Here is a 23322-nt window from a genome sequence, read left to right as displayed (position 1 = left end):
CTTCATTCCTATAACCAGTACACGTGGCAAGTTATAATTCGATTGTGGGTCTATAGAACTATAGAAGAATGTCTGTACTGGGGGAGTTGTAGCTCTATTCATTCCTCTCCCATTGCCGCCTTCTTCGACAAGCTTAGTAGCAGTGGGCGCTGATGGCACTCAGAATCGTCCTGAGCCCAGTAACCACCGTCCGATTGGAAGCCACAAATTCCAACGGTGCTCTTCCCCCACGGAATCCAGACCCGTCGCCCCGACTCTCCTTCTCCAAGCCCTCTTGGGTCGTCCGCACTGAGGCAAGTTACTTCAAGAGTTTAAACATTTCCATACCACTCTTCTCTTTTCTCTCTTTCTCTCTGTTTTGGGTTTGCTGAACTTGATGTTTTGCTGTCAGAATTTTTGTAGTATTAGCTTGTTGGTTCGATTTTGGGATATGAATGTGTTACATGTGACAAAGGAAACATAGAAAAAAAATAGGGTCTGGTTCTGGATTGAAAAATAAGAACTCTTGATTCAAGTAGTCTCGGATAGTTATATGTAGGTAATGTTCTAGATTCTCTAATGAATTTGAAACAAATAACCAAATCCCAATTCTTATCTGTCATTTTCTATCCACATTTCGAAACACAACATAAGTTTTTTAAGTACTGAATCATCAGACAGTTTACGATTATGGAAGTTATTCCAATTAGTTTGGTGACAAGGTTGTACGACATTACTGCTAAGGTTTTGGCCTCGACGTTCAGGAATGTGTGGGAGAAATGTAGAGGTGGTTGATGAGGTAAGAAAGAAGAAGGCTTTAGTCTTTAAAATGGACTTGGGGAAGGCCTATGATATTGAGTGGAAATCTTTTGGATTATGAAATTGGAAGAGAAAAATGGAGTTGGATGGTGGAGATGGATTGCGGGTTGTCTGAGATCAGCAATGATGGGAAGATCCAGAGGGGTATTTTCTGCCACTGTGGGACTGAGACAGGATGATCTCTTCTTTTCTCTTAATTCTTGTGGCCGGTTTGTTAAGTAGGCCGATGAAGAGGCCAAAAGAATTCAGAAGTATTGAAGGTCCCGACTGTTTGGAGGGAAAATGTTAAGATTACTCATCTACAGTTAAGTGATTTTAATAAATAACTAACAACACGGTGAAAAGTGGACTGTGAACTGAACCAACCTCTCGACTTTTTAGGTTTTATTATTGTCCCCTTTAACAGTAACGCTTATGTAATTTCATACTGATCTTTTCTTATGTGATTGTACTATTTATGATTCCTTTTGTTGCAATGTTTATGTGTTGTAGTCTTTTGATCGTTATTGTTTTGAGTATGATATAATGATAAGAATTGATATAATGATTAGGATTCTTATCATTAGTAGGTAATTGCTGTGATATGATTGTGTTTATTATCACATAAAGTGTTGCTCATAGAATGACTGTATCAGCATGCTTTCTTTATCAAAAGTGAACAATCTGTAAAGTATCATGCATTGATATTATAGTTCTTTGGAAGTTTAACAAAATACAATGGCATAACACTTTAAACCATGGTTGCAAATATCCTAAGCTTATCGACATCGAGTTTAGTACTTTCTATCAAAGGGGTGGAACTGTTCAATTCAATTTCTTCGTTGCGTCATGTGACTAATTTTTTTATCACCTTTCTCTGGCGCAGTCAAATGTTCGTAAAGAAGTAAGAAAGACCCCGGATCCTCCTTGTGATATTTGCACGGGGAGTGGAAGGATTAATTGCCACTTTTGTCAGGGAAAAGGTATCTCTCGTTCTTTCTTCTTATGTAGAGACTGGTATTCTAGATTTTCCCTTTCTCATTTTGCATTGCTTGGATTCACTTCATTTTGACATAAGAACGAGCTGGTTTTCTCATTTAGTTTTTATGTGGGTGCCTCAATAGAAGACCCCAAAAATTAATATCTTATCAGAATGGCTGTTGAAAGTGCCTCTATCATTGATTTTTCCTCTAGATAGAGCTTTTGAGTTCCAAAACTTTCCAACCGCAAATTCTGAAGTATGCGACTTACATTAGGAAGCCGAAGTTGTTCAGAGCTATTCATAATTAAAATTGAGAAATTGTTTTTAATTTATCTCTATGAATATTACTTTATCCGTATAATGCAGTAGGATTGTTTTACTTGCATGAAGATATCAATGATTTACAGAATTTGAACAATTATACCTATATCACCCTACTTAATAAGATCAAATCTGTTCTTAGATAACAATCTAACTTAAATGGAATGTGAGTTGAGGCGGACATTCTTGTTTTATGAATTTCTTAATCAACACTGGGGTTTGGCAGATTAGTTGTAGCAAACAAAAAAAGAAGCTCCTTCTGTGCAGATAGGACTGCTTATTAACACCACTCTGTTTTTTCTTTTATCTTGGCAAAATTTGAATTTCAGACTTTGTACCTTCAAATAAGTCTAGCTTAAAGGGTACTTATTTCTGAACCAGTCCTGATCGAGAAAAGATGCTTCTGCAAATTTCTGATGTCTTGTGAGTCCACTGCTCCACCACTTCTCTCATCTTCATCTTTTTTCTTCTACATTTTTTTGTTGTTCCATTTTATGTTGATACCCATAAATCGTACATAACCCGCATTACGGACCAAGGCTTGAAACCAGGGCCTCCTGCCGAAATTTACAACCAGCAAACTAAGTAGGTACCTTAGGGGAGTTCGAACCTCAGACCATGTGGGAGCAAACCATCGGGCCTGAGCATTACTTTAAACTTTCGCTTGTAGTTCTCGTATCATGTTTCATACTCAAATTTGGATGTTTCTTTGGCCTGTTTTGCCCTTTGTGGCTAGATGTGCAGGTTCTTAGTTCATTTACAGATTCTTTTTATTATCTTTTTTTTTTTTTAATTCTTTTCAATTTTCCGTTTAAATTTTGTTATGTAATATATGATAGGGAGGACAAACTCTGTTGACATGCAAATGCTACCCAAAGGAAAATGGCCAAGATGGTGAGGTTTCAAGACTTTTGAGTTTTACTATATATATATATATATTGACTAATATATTTATGATGTGATGATGATAATCAAATAGTAAAGTTATTTCAGATCTGGTTGGTCTTTTGTAAGGGAAATTCTAGGATGGATACTTAACAAATAATTAGGTTTAGTCATTGGAAAACATTGTGGTGTGGCCCAACAATGCGATCCGTTTCAAGCATGTGTTTGTGTGTGTCTGTCTGTATTTATACTACCTAGCTCTGAATGTGCTCACATTCTGGGATCTTAATCACTTGTGCAGGTGCAAGACTTGTGGTGGAAGTGGTCTCAGTTACTGCTCCCGCTGCCTTGGAACTGGAGAGTATAGGTATATAATGGGCTTTCATTTCATGAAGATGGATTCAGCTCATACAGGAGACAATTTGAATGCAATTCAAAGTAATCAAAAACGACGCACTGCTAAGGATTTATATGAATAATTGACTTAGCTACAAAATGTCTCAAAGTTTGTAAATGTTGTATGAACATCTAGAATATGTTGTAGACCCTAAAATTTTCTGATATATTTTCAAGCTCTCTTACATCCATGGTTTCTACATATGTAGAGTTAGAAAAAGATCTGGCTTACTACTATCTTCCTTTGCAAACCTTTGCAATCTCACTAATGGTCCTTAATGATCCTTGATTTTACAGTTCTTTTTTCTGCTCCATAGCTCATTGAACCAGAAGATTTGTTGTCTTTTTATTTGCCCCATTCTTACCTCTTGCATATTTTCATAGATTGATCCTCCCACGCCGTGAATAAGCCAATAGCGCAGCTTGAGATAACTCTAGCCTCCGGTAGCTTTCAGCCAGTGGTAGGCTTTCATTTTTCTCTTCCAATAAAGTTGAGTTGTTTTATTTTCCACTGTTAGATTTACATTCATTGATGATTGAGCATACCTTTTGGTCAGGTGAACACCACTATGGAAATGTAATAGCATCTTTATTGTTATAAACTTCAAACTATTGAATGTGTGAAAATAAAACAACTCAACTTTACTGAGCTATGTTGTACCTTATCAATGCTTGTTTTATTGTTTGTTTGGATCAATGTTTAAGAACCAAGTGATGTTTTGTTGTGCAAGGAGTTTACTGAGATGTTCCCAACAGTAGTCTTTTTCTCCTTTTGAAATTTGATTACATAATGACACAAGTTTGGTTTGCCAAATTGATCGTTGTGATTCGAGTGGACGATTCTTAATACCTATAGAAACTCATCATGTGTATACGAAATTTGACTACTATAGAGCATGCATGAATCAACGTACGATGTAATAACCCAAAATTCAGACCGAAATATAAAGAAATGTACTGTGCATATTCCAATTTAATACCCATAGTTTCATTAGATTCTTGTCGTCTCTCTTGTTTGCTTTGTATAACTGGATCATACGTATTATTGATGTTATTAATCCAATACTTGCATACTTAACCTTGATCGTACATAAACCATTACTACATTTTTCGAGACTTAACAGGGTAGCTTGACATCATAGCAATGCCGCAAGCACCTTCCTTATCAATAGAATCACGTGTCATTCTGATATAACCAGATTCACCCCAGTTAGGACCCCATGAGTTTTTCACAATCCAGTACTTGTTACCATTTTCTTCTCCATATCCGACTGCTGTCACTCCATGGTTGAGACTCTTACCACATAGCAGGCCAGTGAAGATACCGGAAGAGTAGAGTTGCATAGCAAAACCACCGGCGTCAATTGCAACCGAGACAGGTTGATGAGCAACTGCAGCTTGTAAGCTTTTTTCATCATTATCAGGTACTGTTTCATAGCTGCCTATTTTCACAGCATATTTTTTCTGTTTAGCTTTATCGCAGGTGCCATCTGATCCTGTGTAGGGATAATCTTCTTGAGTGGTGAGTCCATGCTTTTTTATGTAATCAAATGCATTTTCCATGTATCCACCACTGCAACCTTGGTTCCCAGTATTTACGTCACAGTCCACTAGCTCTTGTTCCGAGAGTGACACCAGTTTTCCAGTTTTGATTTCGTGAAGGCCTTCCACAGCGGCAACTGCAGAGAATGCCCAACAGCTACCTGTACATATAGAATGATACGTATTATATATCCACATAGGCTTTGTGTCAGTGGAATTATATTGAGTATTTGATTTTAAGAAGAAAGGTGACAGAATGCAAACTAAATAGGTCAGTACTATCTAGTGCAGGAGCCACAAAAACAAAAAAAAAAGTGGTTAGCAGACACTTTTAGAGAATAAACTCAGTTTTATACCACATCTGCCTTGGTCCCTGACCGGAGTTACGCTCCCATTCTTTCTCCAATCCACTGTAGTTGGCAAGTCCTTCTTCCACTCATACCTGAACTTTGTCTTTGGATTTCTACCAGCTTGGAAACCCAAGTGGGTTTTTGTAAACTCTAAGTTTGTCATGTCTGCAAATTTGTTGTCAGTGAGTTTGTATGACAGGTTTTGAGAGTTTATGAAATCGACAAGCTCAACGTTGGACTGGTAAATTCCAAAACGATATTCCCACTCCTCTCTATTCTTGTATCTTCGGTCGTATTTTGTCAGCCACCTTTCGTACCTCTCCTTCATGGATTTTTGCTCATACCCTATCGGCTTCTGCTTTTCAGTACATGCCAGAGACGATGATATACACAGCGTCCAGACCATAAACAACATAAAACTGGCACACCTTAGCATTATAGATGTCTCCATGGTTCCCTTTGGAATGTAGGTGGATCTTATGCCTAATATGTTGGCTTTGCAAGTCTAATATAGATTTCGAGTTCGTATTTTCTAGGTAACATTTCTTTGTTCATGCCTTTGGTGCTTTTGGATTTGTTAAGGCAAGCTTTTCAGATTGTCTTTACAATGATCACTCAACTTCACTTCTGAATGAGTTTCGTATGAGGCTCAAGGATAGCCAATTAACTCAGCTTCTCTAACCAGTGGCAGAATAGAGTTGAGTAGCCCCAAGCTATCCACACCTGAGTCAATCCAATATTCATGCAAAAGTTGCAATGGTGCAACCCCAAGACGTAATTAATGAATGGATTTGGAGTATGGGACTGGGATTCTATAATTCATTTCACAAATCGCATGGCATCTACATGATCAGAAGAATAACAAAGAAAATGACAAGCGAGAACAAGAAACTAGAGATGGGGTACAATCAGTCTCTGCATACTAAGAGACACCCGATGAAATCAAAGATGAAACTTTTAAACAAGATAAGATTCAGAAAGACAGAGCTAAAGAAAAAAAGAGAAAATATACAACGCAGATAATAGATCTGCCTAAAATTAGTCAAATAATAAAAATATATGTAATCTTTTCAAACAAAAAAAAAAATATATGTAATAATGCTTACATTAACAATGTACAACCAAAACAGACTCTCCTCCTCCGACATTTCCATAACTTCTCCAACAGTGATTACATGGTTCCAAGCTCACATATGCTGTTGCATTCTCAGCCACATCGCCAGCATATCTCAGATCAAGAACCTGTACCATTCAAATTTCTGGTATGAAGTTCCATCAACAGCTTCTTGGGATATATAGGTGAATTTACAAAATTCATGTACAATAAAAGATAACCTTTTGCATACTTGAGAACTACAAATTCAAATGATATTAGTCTAACACAAGATAGTTTAGCCATTTCCCTTCTTGTTCTCCCAAGTTCTAACTTCTATCAAGACCTTTTTACTCTGCATACAAGCATGAAGACATCAAACCTATGCTAATTTTTTGAAATTTTTTCAAGCAGAAAGCTTCAGGTCTACATCATCAATCATTTGGAGTAAGAACTGAAATAGGAAGAGAATGCCAAAAAGCAATGTGAAGAAAATAGCAGCGGAAATTTAGTTAAAAGTAAAAAAAAAAAAAATGCAAGAAATAAAAACTCAGAAAGTGTTAGTCCCTTAAAAACTCAGAAAGCATTGGTCCCTTAAAAATTCAGAAGGTTGCATTTATTTATTTATTAATTTTTTTGGAAAGGAATTTCACTTGAAGTGCAAAGATAGCTCAGTGGAAATTTTGTGTTAAGAACAAAGAGGCGGGGCACTTCAATTTGGCTAATCAGGCAGAAGGAGCAGGATTGGCATGTGTTGTGAATAATATGATATGGATATTGTCGGATTGATGAGTATAACAATTTAGTAAAAAGGAATACAAATAAACGAGAAGTGTAAGGGTTGAAAGAGGGGGAAGGGAGCAAGAAAAACTCCCCATTTCCTTAGAAACCAAACGGACATTTAATTAAAAAACAACAGACTTCATCACTCACATATATCCATACACACTTAGAAGCAAAATAAAAAATAAAAAACAAGAAAACGAAGAGAAGTTTACCTCAATATGTGGTTGGCCATCTTTAGGGTGAAACCCTTGACCAATAACCTTGCCATCCTTGACAATAACAAAACCCACCATTGATTGGGGCTAGCAGACATGAAAGCCTTTCTGGCAAGCTCCACAGACTCCCTCATATAAAACCCATCATCTCTTTCTTGTTGCCAGTCCACACCTGACCCAAACCAAACCACCATGGTTTCTTACACCTGCTAGTGATTTAAACACCCTTTTGAACGAATTGTGAAACTGATATTCCAGATTCAACATCAAAGGTTGGTTGAAAGTTTCTTTGATTGTGAGACATTGTAGAGAGTCCAACTTGGGAGTGAAAATCTTTGAAATTGCACTCTCTTTTTAATCACAACTTTCCTAGTGCAGTAGTTTGGTCGAAGTAACTTCACCTGTCAGAGAAATCTAGGGGTTGTTCTCGCCACTTCTATACCTCGTTGTCTTCTCTGTAAAACGAATGCAATGTGGAGATACAATCATTTTACTTTTTTGGAAATTGTGTTTGTGCTAATCTAAAAAAGAATCAACACCAAAAGGGAAAGAGTGAAACCAATATAAAAGGAGCTTAAGGGAGTACAACCCTAACATCACATGTGCTTGTGTTAGCCCCTTAGTGCAGCGGGACGCCATGGCACAAGGCATCATGCCATGCCAAGGCGTCCTGCGGCACTTTTCAACAATATCTTTTCAGAATAGATATTTGAAGAAAGGTGCTCATCTTAGCCTCAAGCATGTGCAGCAAAATGTGACAGATTGTTCTTTCTTTTCCTTCTTAATTTCAGAAGGTGAATTAAGCACTGTAAGTTTTTTATGCATTCAAAATCAACATAACATTCTGAAAATAGTTAACATAAATCAATAAAATAAATCAACTGAATAGATAGAGTGCACAGTTTCGTTTCCCACATAGTAAGCATCTCTGCCAATGCTAGCTCTCTAGCATATAGTGGCTGAAAGCTATTTTGACTTAAGGTTAGTCCACAAATCTTTCTTAACGGTAACTAACAGTAGAACTGAAATTCTGTTATTTTTGCATTTTGTAAAAAAAAAAACTTTTTCTTATCAAAAGTTCATTTGAAAGCTCATTTTTCTTCAATCTTCAGCATCTATAGTGTCGACCAACTTATTATGTACAAGTTTATCACATCTCTAGTCCAGATAATGTCAATCTTACTACAGTTTATGGTAAATCCTACAGTCTGTGTTCACTTATTATATACAAATCCAAATCTAGCTCTCAAACACGCTCAACAATTCTTGTCTATCCAGTTGATTTAAATTAAAAAAACTAAAATCCTGTGAGTGGTAGATGCAATGTAAGTTACTGATATATATAGGTAAAAACTAATACAGTATGTGTTCACTTATTATATACAAATCCAAATCTAGCTCTCAAACACGCTCAACAATTCTTGTCTATACCAGTTGATTTAGATTAAAAAAACTAAAATCCTGTAAGTGGTAGATGCGATATAAGTTACTGATATACATAGGTAAAAACTAATGTCCATTGTATGAGAAAAAAAATGCAAATAGAAATCAAAAGGCACAAATCAAAAATGCAAATAGAATTCAAAAGACACAGATAATAAATGCATATTTGAGTTAACAACAATCCACGGTTTAACTATGCTGACAGATTTACAAACAAATTGGCAACCAAACTCAAGTCATTAGTCAGTTATAGTACAAAAGGAGAAGAGGACTGCTACTATTTAAAACATCTAAACAAACTCCATGCATGAAATTTATACACTGACCAACACAAGAAAAACAGGTATTGCTTATAATGCCATTCCTGTAGGAGTTCAAACAATAAAGAATAAACTTTTAAGTCAAAAAGTAGTTCAGTTCACACAATCTTTGTTCAGATTTTGTATCTAGTTTGAATTTAGTGACACTTCTAGAGACATTTTTTTGTTACATTGGGGATCCAATACGTTTACATCAACAAATCCGCAATATCAAATAAATTTTTCATCTCAAAATCATCATTTATCCCATGCATGAAAAATTAAAGTCCATGAACTTTACCATATATCACCAGACTTTTGAGAAGCTGAGTAGCAGCACCAAGGAACATTGGCCTCAAAGTTAAGGTGCAAAACATCCCGCTGAAAACCAGCCCCCTTATATGCTAACATTCCATGGACTCAAGGAAGAAACAGAAGGAGCTAAGACCTCAATTCAGCAAATCTTTGTCTCACAGCATACGCTAACTTCCACTCACCAGCACCAGCCAACCTGTCCACAACCTTGTGCCTGGTCGTGATATATGGTATGAAGCCTTTCTCTGTCATCCTCATGACCACCTTCCCGGCCAAAATATTCTCACCAGAATCCAAGCAGCCTTTAACCACTAAATCATAGCTCTCAAACCCAACAGGGTAATCCTTCCTCTCTAAGAACTCAATCAGCTCAACTGCTCTCCATATCTCTCTGTTTGCTCGCAATGCTGCCGCTACTTTCACAATAGTCCCCTGCCTCGGTGTCAACCCAACTTTCTCCACCATTTTCTTTATCATATCTAATGCCTCAGAAGTTTTTCTGACCCTGCACATCGCACGAACTACTGTGTCAAAACTCTCCAAATCAGGAACACATCCAGCCCTACTCATGCCCTTCAAGACTTTAACAGCCTCATCCAATTGATCAACATCACACAAAGACCATATAAGGTAGTTACACGTACTACTATCAGGGTGATATCCAATTGACTGCATCTCAAATAGGACGTCAGAGACAGACCGAGATTCCTTCCTGCAGTTCACCCAAGCGGACGAGAGGAGAAGACGGGTTTGGGCAACAGGGACGCAACCAGAGCGAAGAGTTCGCTGGAGAATGGCAAGACCAAGAGGGAGAGGATTGGAGGTTTGTAGAGTAAAAGACAGGAGGTAGGCATAGGCAGCCTGAGCACGAAAGCGGGGCCTTATGGGGATGAAAGACTGTAAGATTTCATCAACAACTTGCATTCTAAGGCTGTCGGGAAAGGTTGATAGGAACGCAAAAGGATTCGGGTTTTGGCAAGCTTGTCCAAAGGAAACGAGAAGATCAGGAATCTTCTCATAGGCTTTGGCTTCAACTGCATTTCTTACAGTTTCTTGGAGTGAATGCGATGCAGATATTGAGTTAATAGAGCGATACTTGAGGAGACAACAATGTAAAGGAAGAAGAGTTCTGCAAAGCTTTGCCGATACAATTGCCATGTTCTCCTCAAGATATCAACGTTTACACAACAGTTGCAGCATCCAGATTACAGAAGTAACGTGAAAATAAGATTTAACCAATGCAATAATCTCCACATAAGATAGCTAGATGACAGAAGACATAGCTAAACTTTCACATATTCCCCTAATTCAGATTCAATTTCGAAGAGGGATAAGAAATTCAGTACATAAATAAACTAAAAAGTTTTCGCAAACGAACACCATAACAGAATCAAGAATTCCATAAAAAAAAAGGAGGAGCAAATCCAAACCTTGCGAGAGACTTGAAAAACCTGCAACTTCATTCTGAGAAGATCAAAGTTTCTACTGGGGGACTCGGGGATTTGGGGATGGATAGTAGATACTGCTATTACGATTTTAACCCCGTACCAGTATACTTCTTTCGTCTCAAAGTTTCTGTTTTCGAAGACTATTATGGTAAATTCAGTTTTATTTTTTTTAATGGGGAATCTGTTTTTTCCGTTTGGTTGTTTATGTTGCACACAAGGCGTTCGATGAAATGCTTGTGTAAATTCTTCAGATTAGAATTATGCGAGCAGTGGTAATGTCAGATGATTCCTACTCTAAAATATTAATTAGTTATGGTTTTTTTTGAAAAGGATTTACATTTTCTTTTAAGATCAAAGATTAGTAAAATTATTGATAAGGCGGCAATGGCATCGGACGGGTCAACTGGAAACCTAGGTCTCTTTCCAGGTGCTGATTCTCCGACAAAAGAATCTGAGAAAGGGGCTGCAGAGGGTGAGTCCTGTATTACACAGAGTTTACATTGTATTCATATTGATGACCACACACAATGTACCTCGATCCACCACCTACAAAAAGCTGACTTATGTAACTGTCCAATTTTTCAAGTTTATTTACTTTTATTGTTTTGTTTGCAGGCTCTTGAAATGGCAGGTTAAGTACAGGAAATGAAACATATCGAGGAAATGGTTCCATTTTTATCGTTTCATCCAGTCAATGGTGAATGGTGGTTTGAGTGGATTACTAATTTTTGTTTTATAGACTGGAGTTTTTGCTTAGTTTTGATCAGATGCTGGATGTAGACATGTGGACTGGCCTCCTGTTTTGTTTTCATCTTTGGAACTGCTTCCAGAATTTCCAATAGAAAAAACTGCAGACTGCGGATCATCATGCTATTATTAACATTGTCCCCAGCTCTTCCCTAACTAGACAACTTTCTTGGAGCACCATGCTCCTGTGTAATACTCACAGAAAAGGACGAAGAAATGAAGTCACGCCTTTTTTTGAGCAAGCAATAGCCAGTGTTGACGTAGCTTCATTATGCGAAATTGCCGGTTGCAATATCATCGACGCATCCAATTTCAAATTGATCATAGGTAGCAGATTTGTTTTCACTTTTTTTTTTTGGACAGATTGTTTTCACTTTAAACTCAGTTCTTGCCCATTGTAAGCATACCTAAGAGCTGCATGTTATCTCAGCCAGTATGAAGAAAATTACCCATAGAGGAACTGATTGCAATTTGGTGCCAATCTTTAGGTTTTAGATCAGTACAGGGGACTATTGATACATCAGCAAATTGGAATGACAGGCTAGGTTTTGATCTGGTGATATGGTTATGATCCTAATCTGATAATACATCAACTTGAGGAAACAACTACGACCCAGATGCATTAATAAAACTGTAAACCAACTACAATTCATCCTGGAGTCACTTTTAGTGGAAGTATTGTTACCTATATGACCATATACAATACTTCCACTAAAAGTGACTCCAGGATGAATTGTAGTTGGTTTACAGTTTTATTAATGCATCTGGCCGGGTCGTAGTTGTTTCCTCAAAATTTAAACTATTGAGTATTGATAAGTCTACGCATGATCTAGTCTCACGTGTCCTATCTATATTACTTTGTTTGTTAATAATACATTGAATAAATTAATGATAAACCAGTACTAGTTTCTTGGCACTTGCCACCGGATTTAGTTCAAAACTCCAAACAAGTTGATATAGTTTATCATATCACACAAGTTCTTTCACCGCAGGCCTGCCCGCATTGTTTGAAGTCCTGTATGTTAATGTCAAATCTCCCTCATCTTGTACTATAACGCCAATCACCATTTGGCAAACTGTTAACCGAGCCACAACAAGCAAACCGTTAATTATTCATAAACCTTGAACTCCTGCACTGAAATTGCTATATAATAAGTGCTTGAAATGGTAGACCATCACAAATCAATTAACATCACCTCAAGTTCTTCACTTACTCGAAACTAAATATGGAGAATAAAAGGAGTGTAGCGATTCGATTTACCTATCTTCTTGGCTTCATTTTCATGTTTCATCTATCACTAGCAGTACTTGCTGATGAAAATGATAGTGTACAAGAGGGAGAAAGTAGCATGCAAACTTACATTGTTTGGGTACAAAAGCCCGCAGACGAAGTTTCCACACTATATTCTCAAGATTTAGAGAGTTGGTATCAGACATTTCTGCCGGAGAGTACTATTGCAAGCTCAAATAAGCCCAGCATTCCGCGAATGGTTCACTCATACCACAATGTGGCCACCGGCTTTGCAGCAAAACTGACACCAGAGGAAGTGAAAGCAATGGAAAAGAAAGATGGGTTCGTGCATGCTCATCCAGAGAGGTTTCTGCCTTTGCACACTACTCATAGTCCAAACTTCCTGGGGCTGCAACAAGGGTTCGGACTTTGGAAAAGGACTAATTATGGTGAAGGTGTGATCATAGGAGTTTTGGACACTGGGATATCTCCAGATCATCCCTCATTTAGTGATGAAGGAGTGCCACCTCCTCCGGTGAAATGGAAAGGCAAATGCGAGTTCAAGTTCAATGGTACGACAGTGTGCAACAACAAGCTTATTGGTGCAAGAAATTTCCAAGGTGGGAAAGAAACAAAAGAAGTCTCTCCATTTGGTGAAGAAGGCCATGGCACTCTCACTTCTAGCATAGCTGCTGGAAACTTTGTGAAAGGCGCCAGCGTGTTTGGAATGGCAAATGGCACAGCATCTGGCATTGCACCTTATGCTCACTTGGCCATCTACAAGGTCTGCACCGAGGCAGGTTGTGCCGAAAGTGATATGCTAGCAGCTCTTGACACTGCTGTTGAGGACGGTGTGGATGTGCTCTCACTGTCCATAGGTTTTGCTTCCTCGGTTCCTTTCCATCAAGATGGGGTTGCTATCGGCGCGTTTGGAGCAATTCGAAAGGGAATTTTTGTCAGCTGTTCAGCTGGAAACTCTGGCCCTTTCTATAGTTCCATGTCAAACGAGGCCCCTTGGATTCTCACCGTTGGAGCAAGCACCATTGACAGAAAAATAAGCTCAACAGCACAGCTTGGAGATTCTCCAAAATATTTTTACCCTGGTGAATCTTTATTCAATCCTAAAAATTTTAGCACTTCACCATTGCTACCTCTTGTTTATCCAGGTGCAAATCCCAATAACCAAACTGAGTTCTGTGCCTTGGAATCTCTTGTAAATGTTGAAGGGAAAGTAGTGGTGTGTGAAAGAGGTGGAGGAGTGGGAAGAACTGCCAAAGGGGAAGAAGTGAAAAGAGCAGGAGGTGCTGCCATGATTCTAGTGAACCAAATCACTGATGACTATAGCACCTTAGCTGATGCTCATGTACTTCCAGCAACAAATGTTGGTTTTCAAGCAGGTTTGAGTATCAAAACCTATATAAAATCAACAACAACACCTATAGCCACAGTCTATTCCCCACGCACTGAATCAAATAGGAGATACACTTGCTCCAATGGTTGCTTCTTTCTCATCAAGAGGACCGAGCATAGCTAGCCCCGGAATTTTGAAACCTGACATCATTGGTCCTGGTGTTAACATCCTCGCTGCATGGCCTGTTTCGGTGGATAATGTCACAACATTTGACATTCTTTCAGGTAATAATCCTAAACACAATAATCTGAAAGTTAACGGAGTAAGGTTGATCATATTTTTTTGACACATCCATAAATGACACAACCAGATATTAATTAATATGAATAATTAATAAACAAGTCATGTTTAGCTAGTATCAAAACAAAGCACATAAGTGACAATTAGCATGATTTAATTTCAGGTACCTCAGTGTCATGCCCACACCTAAGTGGCATTGCAGCCTTGATCAAGAGTTCACACCCGGACTGGTCACCTGCTGCCATTAAATCGGCCATTATGACAACCGCTGATATGCTAAATCTCGAAGGCACACCAATTGTTGATAGATCAAATATCCCAGCAGACATCTACAGCACTGGCTCAGGCCATGTCAACCCTTCAAAAGCCAATGACCCGGGGCTCATCTATGACATAAAACTAGAAGATTACATTCCTTACTTGTGTGGTCTGAACTACACAGACAATCAAATACAGATGATCACCCAACAAAGAGTGGACTGCTCTGAGATAGGAGTCACAGCTGAAGCGCAGCTAAACTATCCTTCATTTTCTATCACAATAGGGTCCTATCAAACTCAGAATTATACAAGAACTGTGACAAATGTTGGCCCGGCTTATTCAACCTACAAATTGGAGATTTTGAAACCCGAGAAATGGGGTGTGAGTGTGAACATGATCGTGACTCCTTCGGTGCTTACATTCACAGAGGTCAACCAGACCATTACATACAATGTGGAGTTCTCCACACAACTAGCTGGGCAAGATGGTTCATTTTCACAAGGATATTTGAGATGGGTTTCTGACAAGTATTCTGTATACAGCCCCATAGCTGTCATCTTTCACTCTTGAAGTTAACACTTTGGCTAGAAAAAAAAATGCATAGAAATTCAGTCCATGCTCCTCACAGATTTGCACTTATATCGATCAAAAAGACAAAAACAACATATATAAAACGAAAGCCAAATCTGCAAACCCACTTCGCAACTCTGCCAATGCAAGGCCAGTTTGGCCTCTCCGGCAAGGAGAAGGAAACCCTAGACCTATACATCCCGCCAGGATAAGAAACCCTAAACCTATACAGCAGAGAAGGAGTACGTATGCCTATGCTTGCATTGAGATTGTAAACATGAAAATCCTGCAATGAATGAAAGAAGGACACGTGTACAAAATAATATATTTTTTTATTAATGAATTTGAGGGTTACAATCTCTGTAGTTATTCTTTCACAAGAATTTCCTCTGATTCGATCTTCGACGTTGGTTTGATCCAACGGTGGCGAGCATGTAGTTTGAGCTTGAATCTTGAATCGAACGGTTGTAGTTTGAGCTTCTTGTTGGTTTGGAGATTTGAAGATGACGGTTGATCAAAGGCTGCAAAAGTTTTACCTTGATCGGGTTTGGGTCACGAGCAGTGTCACGTGGTGATTGTTCTTCAGCTTTGGTAGTGGATGAATCGACACGTGTGTTTGGCGTTTGTTGATTCTCCACGAGCTTGATGAAGAACTTGGCAGAATCTTTTCTTTGTTGACAACTTGAAGGCGACTGATGATCAAGGGCAGCAAAGGCTTAATCTTGATTAAATTTGAACCACGAGAGGTCACGCGGCGAGTATGACTTTGATGGCTGATAAACGGTACGTGTGCTTGGTGCTTGTTGATTCTCCGTGAGTTTGACGACTTCTGAGCTTGTAGGTGATTTCCCTTGTTTGTCTGAAGTCGGTGAGGTGAAGGAACCGGCTATTTGGCAGCTTGATGGTTCTTCATGAGCTCAAGAGACTTCTAAGCTTTGGGGGGATTTCTTCGGTTTGTCTGAAGTCGGTCTATCCTCTATTTGTCGTCGCGTCTTCTCTTGATGTGAGAAGGGGTAATTATAATGTCAACGTCTCCCTCAATTTGAAATGCATTGATGACATAGCAATAATCACATTCCGTAAATATGTAATTAAATCAATTAGTTTTAGTTCGTTGATTTAATTACCTTTTATTTAAGGAATATGCCAATCAAATATGATTTGATTTAATACTTGATTTCAATCAGAATTAAACAATTTAATCTGATCTTTGTATGTAATACTTGATTTCAATAAGAATTAATCAATTTAATTTGATCGATATTTGTATTTAATGCTTGATTTTCATCAAGATCAATCAGTTTAATATGATTGATCCGTTTTAATGCTTAACTTGAGTAACAACCAATCTGTAATACCCCGGAAAATCCAAATTAAATTCCGTGGATTTTTAGAAATGATTTCACGATAGTGGGAGCGAGTACGAGGCTCGGAGAAGTTGTGGAATTAGTTCGAACGATTTTATTTTCGAAAACGAACGTTTTTAGGGGGTCAACAAAGTTGACTTTTTATACGTTCAAAATTTGGGAAAACTTCCTTCATGAAAGTTGTAGAGCTCGTCGATACGAGTTCGTGGACATGTGGAACGCAATATTCGGAGTTCGTATGAATAAGTTATGAATTTTTGAAAATTGGGAATTTTCTATAAATAGGAAATTTTCTGATTTTTTATTTTCATTTAAGGACGAAAAAAAGTTCTTTTTGCGGAAAAGCCCCCGGTTTCCTCCGTTCTCTCTCTTCCTTCGACCTTCAGAACCCTCGGGTTCCGACCGACCCGACCCGGCCAAACGGTGGTCCTCCGGCATCCTCCGGCCACGACCCGGCCTTCCCCGAGCTCGCCGTCGCACGCACAGCCTCCCTCTGGCCTCCCCTTGCATCGCCGCTGCCCCCAGACGTGGATCGAAGCCCCCCCCCAGCCTAGCTTTTGACCCGATCGGATCTTGGCCGTGCCGGCGTTGCACGGGCCGATCCTCCCCATTTTCGTGATCTCCTCCTTCCCCTGATCATCCTCATATCCTCCTTGCTTGACGATTTGGAGTGTGGAGTGAAAGATCACGAGTTGAAGATTTCGACGTCCCTGATTCAATCTGGAATCTGATCAGACGCACGAGATTAATCCAACTTCAACGCTTGATCTAGGACGATCTAGGCCGAACCAGGCTTAGCTCCAGGTATGAAAGTCGACCACCCTTTCATTTTGAACCAGTTTGTAGTTGGTCACTTTGCCATCTGAGGTGGTTGACCGGCGTTGACCGCCGCGTTGACCGCCCACTGACCACCGCTTGTGGCGGCGCATCAGACCATATTTCGAGTTTTCATTATCTAGGCGATGATCTATGCATCCATACGAGCGTTTTGATATATAACATGGTCATGTTAGAAAAAGTTGATAAATAGTGGATTTACGTTTTGACGTTACTATTTAACGTTTTTACGTTTATCTTCGGTTTACGATCTGTGAAGATCTGACCATCGGTTTTGCTTCAATTTTGGATATGTTGATCGTATGACTGTCCCGGTGACCTTGTGAGGTCACGGGCGAAGATCCGACCGTTGGATCTTCGTATAATTGAGAAATAGTGATTCGGAAGGCGATTCGTGAGAATCTGACCGTCGGATTTTCATATAATTTTGTGGAGATGTTAGTAAAGGCGATTCAGGAAGATCTGACCGTTGGATCTTCGTGATAATTTTGGAGGATGATCCTAAAGGCGATCCGTGAGGATCCGACCGTTGGATCATCATTAAATTCAGATCCGACCGTTGGATCATCGTTTAATTTGAATCTGAGCGTTGGATCGTCGTTTAATTACATATTTGAGTTGTTGGCTAAGTCAAGATCATTATTGGACTAGGTGATTGACGGTTTGAGTTGGTGGACGATTGTGGATCGTATTTTGAGCTGAATTGAAGACGCAGCGGGATTATCGAGGTGAGTAAACCTCACGTGGTTCATATTACGAACCCAATACAATTAATTGCTTTATTTTGTTGCAATCATATGAACTATTGTTGGTGTTACTAGACATTCCTGTGTGAATGTCTGTATATATATTATTACGTGAAATAATATGTATTGTTGGAGTTGTGTTGAGTTATTGTTGAGAAACAATATATTGTGAGAGATATTGAGTTTATTGTTGAGAAACAATATATTGTGAGAGGTGTTGAGTTTTATTGTTGAGGAACAATAAATTGTTGTGATCTGTGGAGATCACTAGGTCACGAGGTGACCATGGCATCTATTAGTGAATCACGCTCTCGTACCGGGCTGGTGGTTATTAATAGTATTAAATCGTAATCACGTCTGTGGCCGGACGAGTGGTTACGTTCAGTTAGAGCTCTAGTCTGTCTGCCAAATGTGGAGTGAACTTATGAGTGAAATTGAGAGTAACTCATAAGTGTCAATATATATATGGTAACCTTATGAGGGAAATTGAGAGTAACTCATAAGGGTCTATATATATATATGAGTCTGTCTACCAAATGTTGGGAAATCTTATGAGCGAATTTGAGAGTAACTCATAAGTGTCTATATATATATATGAGAGTGAGTGATCTTATGAGCTAAATTGAGAGTAACTCATAAGTGTCTATATATATATATGAGAGTGAGAAAGTAACGTGGGTTTGTGGTAGTCTTGGAATCTAATAAATCAACAGTTCTTTCTTGTTTACTCATACTGGCTGTAAAAAGCTTACCGGGTTTTGTGTTGTTGCAACTCCCGGTACACTATTCAAATTGTGTAGCGGGTAATCCTACAGGACAGGAGAACCAGGACGGTGATCGTGCGGTTAGAGCAATTGTTAGAGTTTTACAACAATTGTAAGTTGTGAGGTGTGTTATGCTCATTTGAGCTTTATAATATATTGTGAGAGTGAATTGTAATAATGAACTCGAAGTTTCGAGATTTGGTTTTTTGTAATTGTAATTATTCAGGTTTCGGATTTGAATTTATTATTCAAAATCCGGGGCGTGACAGTTTGGTATCAGAGCGTAAGGTGCATATTTGGTGATGTGTCAATACCTTCCGAGTGATGGCCCGTCTGCAGCGGATCCCCATCGTGTGCTCTTCGGTATTGGCTAAGTCATTGGGTATGCGTGAGTGTTGGGAGTTGTTTAGGCCGCTAGGTCGTTTAGGGAACGTGAATACCTTCCCTATAGTATTGACTTGGTTAATATGAATTTGTATTTGACTTATACTGTGTTTTAAGTGTTATACATGTATTAGCCAAGCATACTATACTCCTTAGGTGATGGATATTCGAAGGGGTTGTACTTAGAACCTTACAGTTGTCTTGTAGGTTCGTATGGGAATAAGTTCAGTGGCCGCGAGTTACAATCCTTGAGGAATAGGAACCTCTTGATTCAACTCTGTTAAGTCAACGAGGATTGTTTTATGGAAATGAGGTTCTTTTGATTGTTGAAGTGTTTGGTTGAAGGCATGGTGTGGACCTATGCTCGTCTGTAATGTGGATACGAGTATTAATCGATGGTAATTTTGCCTTTTTAAGTTGAATATACTAATGTTCTTGAATAGATTCTTGACTCATGTGGAGTTGTGAGTAGTGTTGCGGTTAGGGAAGGAATTATTGCGGTTACTTCTTCCTTGTGCTTGTAAGTTGTTAAGCAGGGTTTAAGGTGCGAGACAAGAATTTTATTTTGTGCTCGATGGTTAGAGATGAGAGACCATTGTTTTGGGTTGTCGTTGAGTACTATAATTCCTTCAGAATCAAGATTGTTGGTAGAATTGGAATTAGTAGTAGTTTTGGTGATTCTGAATTTGAATTGAGTTCGCGAGATGTGTCTTATATACGTGGTTGATGTTGCTTGCATCATTTTGGAACGATACGTTACGATTCACAAGGAAAACTGGATTTGAAATTTATTCATTTGAACACCATGGGTTGATGACCTGACCGTGACTTGTGAATATAGTTTTGTTCAAGTGAATGAAATTGAATTTTGTGGCCTTTGTGTGGTGAACTAGTTTTCTTAAGTTTTGGATCGTAGTATGGAGATGGGCTGCAGTGAATTTGAAGTTGTTGTGTGTTTTAAGTTTAAGTAGGCGGGACACTTAAAGTTTTGCAATGGAGTTGATTTTGGTGTAATTAATTGGGAGAGTTAGAATCAGTTCTTGTGAATGATGTTGGATGAGAGTGTGTGCCTTTGGTGATTGATTTTAGGTGTTATAGTTAAACGCAATTTCGGATATTGATTTTAGTGATTTTGTTAGGTATCCATAGTGGTTCAAGTGAATTACTATGTGATATGGAGTTTGATTTGATTTCTGAATCGCTAAATGTTAGGGATTGAATTGTGGTGAGTTTTTGTTGAAGCAATTGATAGATGGAATTATCGAGATTCTATAAGAGTTGTAAGAGTAACTCTAAAGACGTGGGTTTTTCCTAGCTAACTCAGGATGTGTTTAGCTTTATAAATCCCTAATCCTATCGATGAAATTTTTGTGTTTGGTTTGACGCAGAGGATACTAGCTAGACCTCGATGCGACTTAATTGATTGTTGGATTCTTTTTGAGTGATTGTTTTTATTGCATCATTATGAAAGATGTGTGCAGTAGAGTTGTTTATGGTTTTGAAAATAGTATTGGGTGACCAAGGTTCGATCCTTGGTGTTGTTGTTGGTTAAACAAACAGGAAAGAAAACATGCACACCATCTTATTGAGTTTATATTACAAAAAAAAAAAAAAAAGAAAAAAAAAAAAAAAAAAAAAAAAAAAAAAAAAAAAAGGAAAACGAGGACTATGCTGTACTAAGCCTAGTCAGCAGCTCCGGATGGGTTGAGGCTGAGCTCAAGAGAAACTGGAGATCCACGGTTGTAACCGCCTGAGCCACCGAAATAGTAATCATGTGCACTACCTTCCTCGGAAGTAGTCTTCAGGTTACCAAAGACGTCCTCGCCGTGCACGGGGAACAGAGGAAGAGTTTGAACCTCCTGGTGATCTCCTCCTCGTTGTTGCAGGGATGTTTGTCCTCCTGTTGTGCCAAAAGAGTTGTACTAGTATTAGTGTTGAAGTGTGAGGAAGAATATGAAACAGAATTTAAATCAAGAAATCCTTCATTACCAGTAGAATAGGTGGAACCAAAGTTGAGATCAATGGATCTACCATCATCAGTAGAACTAGTGGACCCAAAATTGATGTCAATGGATCCACCAGCTGGCCCAAAATTGATGTCGATGGATCCACCAGCACCAGTAGAACCAGTGGACCCAAAATTGAGATCAATGGATCTACCAGTACCAAGAGAACTAGTTCTCATGGGCACTGGAGCAGCCTGATTACACCTATTCATCTGCTTCTCTCGAGCCCTGACGTTCTGGAACCAAAAGTAAATGTTCTTACCCTCAACATGCCCATACTGGTTCAGCTGGAGACAGATCTCGTGAATCTGCTCTGTAGTTGGGCACTTAAATCCCTTGACATAGTAAAGATCCTTGAGGATTCTTATTTGTTCTGGAGTAGGAATCCACCTGGTACGGCTTCGCCAGAAATCCATGTTGGCACTACTTCCAGCTGCTTGGGTGTTTCCTCCCTCCTCTGTTGGTTGCTGTTGTTGTGGTTCCATTTGTTGCGGGGTTTGGAGCTCCATTAGTTGCAGAGTTCGTGGCTCTTGGGTCATGGGGTGAGAGGATGTGGAAATCGAGGAATACATGGTTTAGTGTTTGAGGGAGATTTTGTTAGAAGGATTGGAGTTGTTGAACTGGTGATTGGAGATCTGAGATTCTCAGAGGAAAGATGAGATCGAATCTTCAAATGGAAGAAAAGATCTGAGAAAGAAGGATTGAAGATTTGGAGGAAAAGATTGAAGATCTGAAAGTTCAGAGGAAAGATGGGATTGAATCAACTAGATGGGAGAGAAGATCAGAAGAGAAGGATTGAAATTGATGAAGAAAGGATTTGAGTTTCGAGAGGAAGGCTGCAGAGTTTGAGAGAGAATGGCTGGGGAAAATTTCTTTTCTTTGGTGTGAACAGTTTTTCTCCAGGATGCACCTATTTATAGAACGAGGTGAGCAGATCTCCACCGTTGGATGGACGATCTCTGAGATTCAATCCACGCGTTGGATTAAAGTCGCCCCGAAACCCGGAAAAGCTGTTGGCGCGTGGAGAGCGTGTAAGGGGACCGAGGGAATCTCGAGGCGCTGTGGCAGACAGCTGTAGCCGAAAGCAGATTTGACTGCCGTAAATCACGGAAGGGATAAGCCGTGACACAAGTGGGCCGTACTTGGGCCTGTCTCGGATCAAGGCATCACTGTAGCTGTGGGTGGAGGCCTGATGGGCCGAGTTTCAGAAACAGTTTTGGACATGATGGGCCGAGTTTCTGAAACAGTTTTGGATGAGTTGGGCTGGATTTCTGTAACAGTTTTGGATACGTTGGGCTGGGTTTCTGCAACAGTCTTGGATGTTTTGGGCCGAATTGTTTAAACAGTTGAAACAGTTGGTTTAAATAAAAGGATTTGTATGGATAATAACGTGAGCAGCCGTGCTCGAGTGGTTGAGTGTACAGTTCGTGTACAAGAGGTCTGAGGTTCGAACCTCGCCTCTCGTTTATTTTTATTATGTTCGTTATGACATAATAAGTATAAAATTTGTACACATTATATTAAGCACAGCTTGTGCTCCAGTGGTTGGGGGACAAAGGTTTCGTGCGGCAGGTTGAGGTTTCGAACCTTGCCTCCCCCGTTATTTTATTTATGTCGCTTATGACATAATAAATATAACACGTGAGCATATATTAATGAAGGCAGCTCTTGCTTCAGTGGTTGGGAGCAAAACCTTCGTGTTTGAGGTCGGGAGTTCGAACCTTACCTCTTACAAATATTTTTGGATCTCGTATATGCTTGATATACGGACGTATATACGGTATGTACGGTATACATACGTATATACGGTCTGTACGGTATGTATACTTATATACAGTTGTACAGTATGCATACGTATATACGGTCTGTACGGTATGTATACTTATATACAGTTGTACAGTATGCG

General features: G+C 39.1%; 3 protein-coding genes and 1 pseudogene across 5 annotated transcripts; 2 read left to right on the top strand and 2 right to left on the bottom strand.

Moving 5' to 3' along the window:
- Positions 1-56: 56 nt before the first annotated feature.
- LOC133715858 (uncharacterized) lies at positions 57-3552 on the top strand. 2 transcript variants are annotated; one of them, XM_062142547.1, is made up of 5 exons: positions 57-293; positions 1664-1760; positions 2462-2503; positions 2920-2974; positions 3267-3552. In XM_062142547.1, the coding sequence occupies exons 1-5, from the start codon at positions 153-155 to the stop codon at positions 3442-3444; spliced, it is 513 nt and encodes a 170-aa protein (XP_061998531.1). In that variant the 5' UTR covers positions 57-152; the 3' UTR covers positions 3445-3552. The 2 variants fall into 2 exon arrangements, with proteins under 2 accessions (XP_061998531.1, XP_061998532.1); XM_062142548.1 differs by lacking the exon at positions 2462-2503 and having other exon boundaries at positions 63-293.
- A 388-nt stretch (positions 3553-3940) lies between these two features.
- LOC133715856 (zingipain-2-like) lies at positions 3941-9531 on the bottom strand. Of its 2 annotated transcripts, XM_062142545.1 has the most exons (5): positions 9391-9531; positions 7345-7802; positions 6589-6701; positions 5260-6512; positions 3941-5064 (listed from the first exon to the last, which is right to left on the bottom strand). In XM_062142545.1, exons 4-5 carry the CDS (start codon positions 5702-5704, stop codon positions 4463-4465), a joined length of 1047 nt encoding a protein of 348 aa, XP_061998529.1. In that variant the 5' UTR covers positions 5705-6512; positions 6589-6701; positions 7345-7802; positions 9391-9531; the 3' UTR covers positions 3941-4462. The 2 variants fall into 2 exon arrangements, with proteins under 2 accessions (XP_061998529.1, XP_061998528.1); XM_062142544.1 differs by lacking the exon at positions 6589-6701 and having other exon boundaries at positions 5260-6495.
- A 257-nt stretch (positions 9532-9788) lies between these two features.
- LOC133715857 (pentatricopeptide repeat-containing protein At1g06270-like) lies at positions 9789-10824 on the bottom strand. The gene is made up of 2 exons (XM_062142546.1): positions 10049-10824; positions 9789-9909 (listed from the first exon to the last, which is right to left on the bottom strand). The coding sequence occupies exons 1-2, from the start codon at positions 10560-10562 to the stop codon at positions 9884-9886; spliced, it is 540 nt and encodes a 179-aa protein (XP_061998530.1). The 5' UTR covers positions 10563-10824; the 3' UTR covers positions 9789-9883.
- A 1989-nt stretch (positions 10825-12813) lies between these two features.
- LOC133716495 (subtilisin-like protease 3) lies at positions 12814-15312 on the top strand (annotated as a pseudogene).
- The last annotated feature ends 8010 nt before the right edge of the window (positions 15313-23322 follow it).

The sequence above is a fragment of the Rosa rugosa genome, chromosome 6 (assembly GCF_958449725.1).
Source record: "Rosa rugosa chromosome 6, drRosRugo1.1, whole genome shotgun sequence".
In the NCBI taxonomy this organism is placed as follows: Eukaryota; Viridiplantae; Streptophyta; class Magnoliopsida; order Rosales; family Rosaceae; genus Rosa; species Rosa rugosa.
The sequence above is the reverse complement of the archived record's forward strand: the minus strand, read 5'-3'. Positions and strand labels throughout refer to the sequence as shown.

Coding starts and splice junctions, on each gene's coding strand:
- LOC133715858 (XM_062142547.1), top strand. CDS start 153: ATGGCACTCAGAATCGTCCTGAGCCCAGTAACCACCGTCCGATTGGAA. Junction 1,761..2,461: donor CCACTTTTGTCAGGGAAAAG/GTATCTCTCGTT, acceptor TTTCTGAACCAG/TCCTGATCGAGAAAAGATGC. Junction 2,975..3,266: donor AAAGGAAAATGGCCAAGATG/GTGAGGTTTCAA, acceptor TCACTTGTGCAG/GTGCAAGACTTGTGGTGGAA.
- LOC133715856 (XM_062142545.1), bottom strand. CDS start 5,704: ATGGAGACATCTATAATGCTAAGGTGTGCCAGTTTTATGTTGTTTATG. Junction 5,065..5,259: donor CAGGGACCAAGGCAGATGTG/GTATAAAACTGA, acceptor CTATATGTACAG/GTAGCTGTTGGGCATTCTCT.
- LOC133715857 (XM_062142546.1), bottom strand. CDS start 10,562: ATGGCAATTGTATCGGCAAAGCTTTGCAGAACTCTTCTTCCTTTACAT. Junction 9,910..10,048: donor TGGATATCACCCTGATAGTA/GTACGTGTAACT, acceptor TGCGATGTGCAG/GGTCAGAAAAACTTCTGAGG.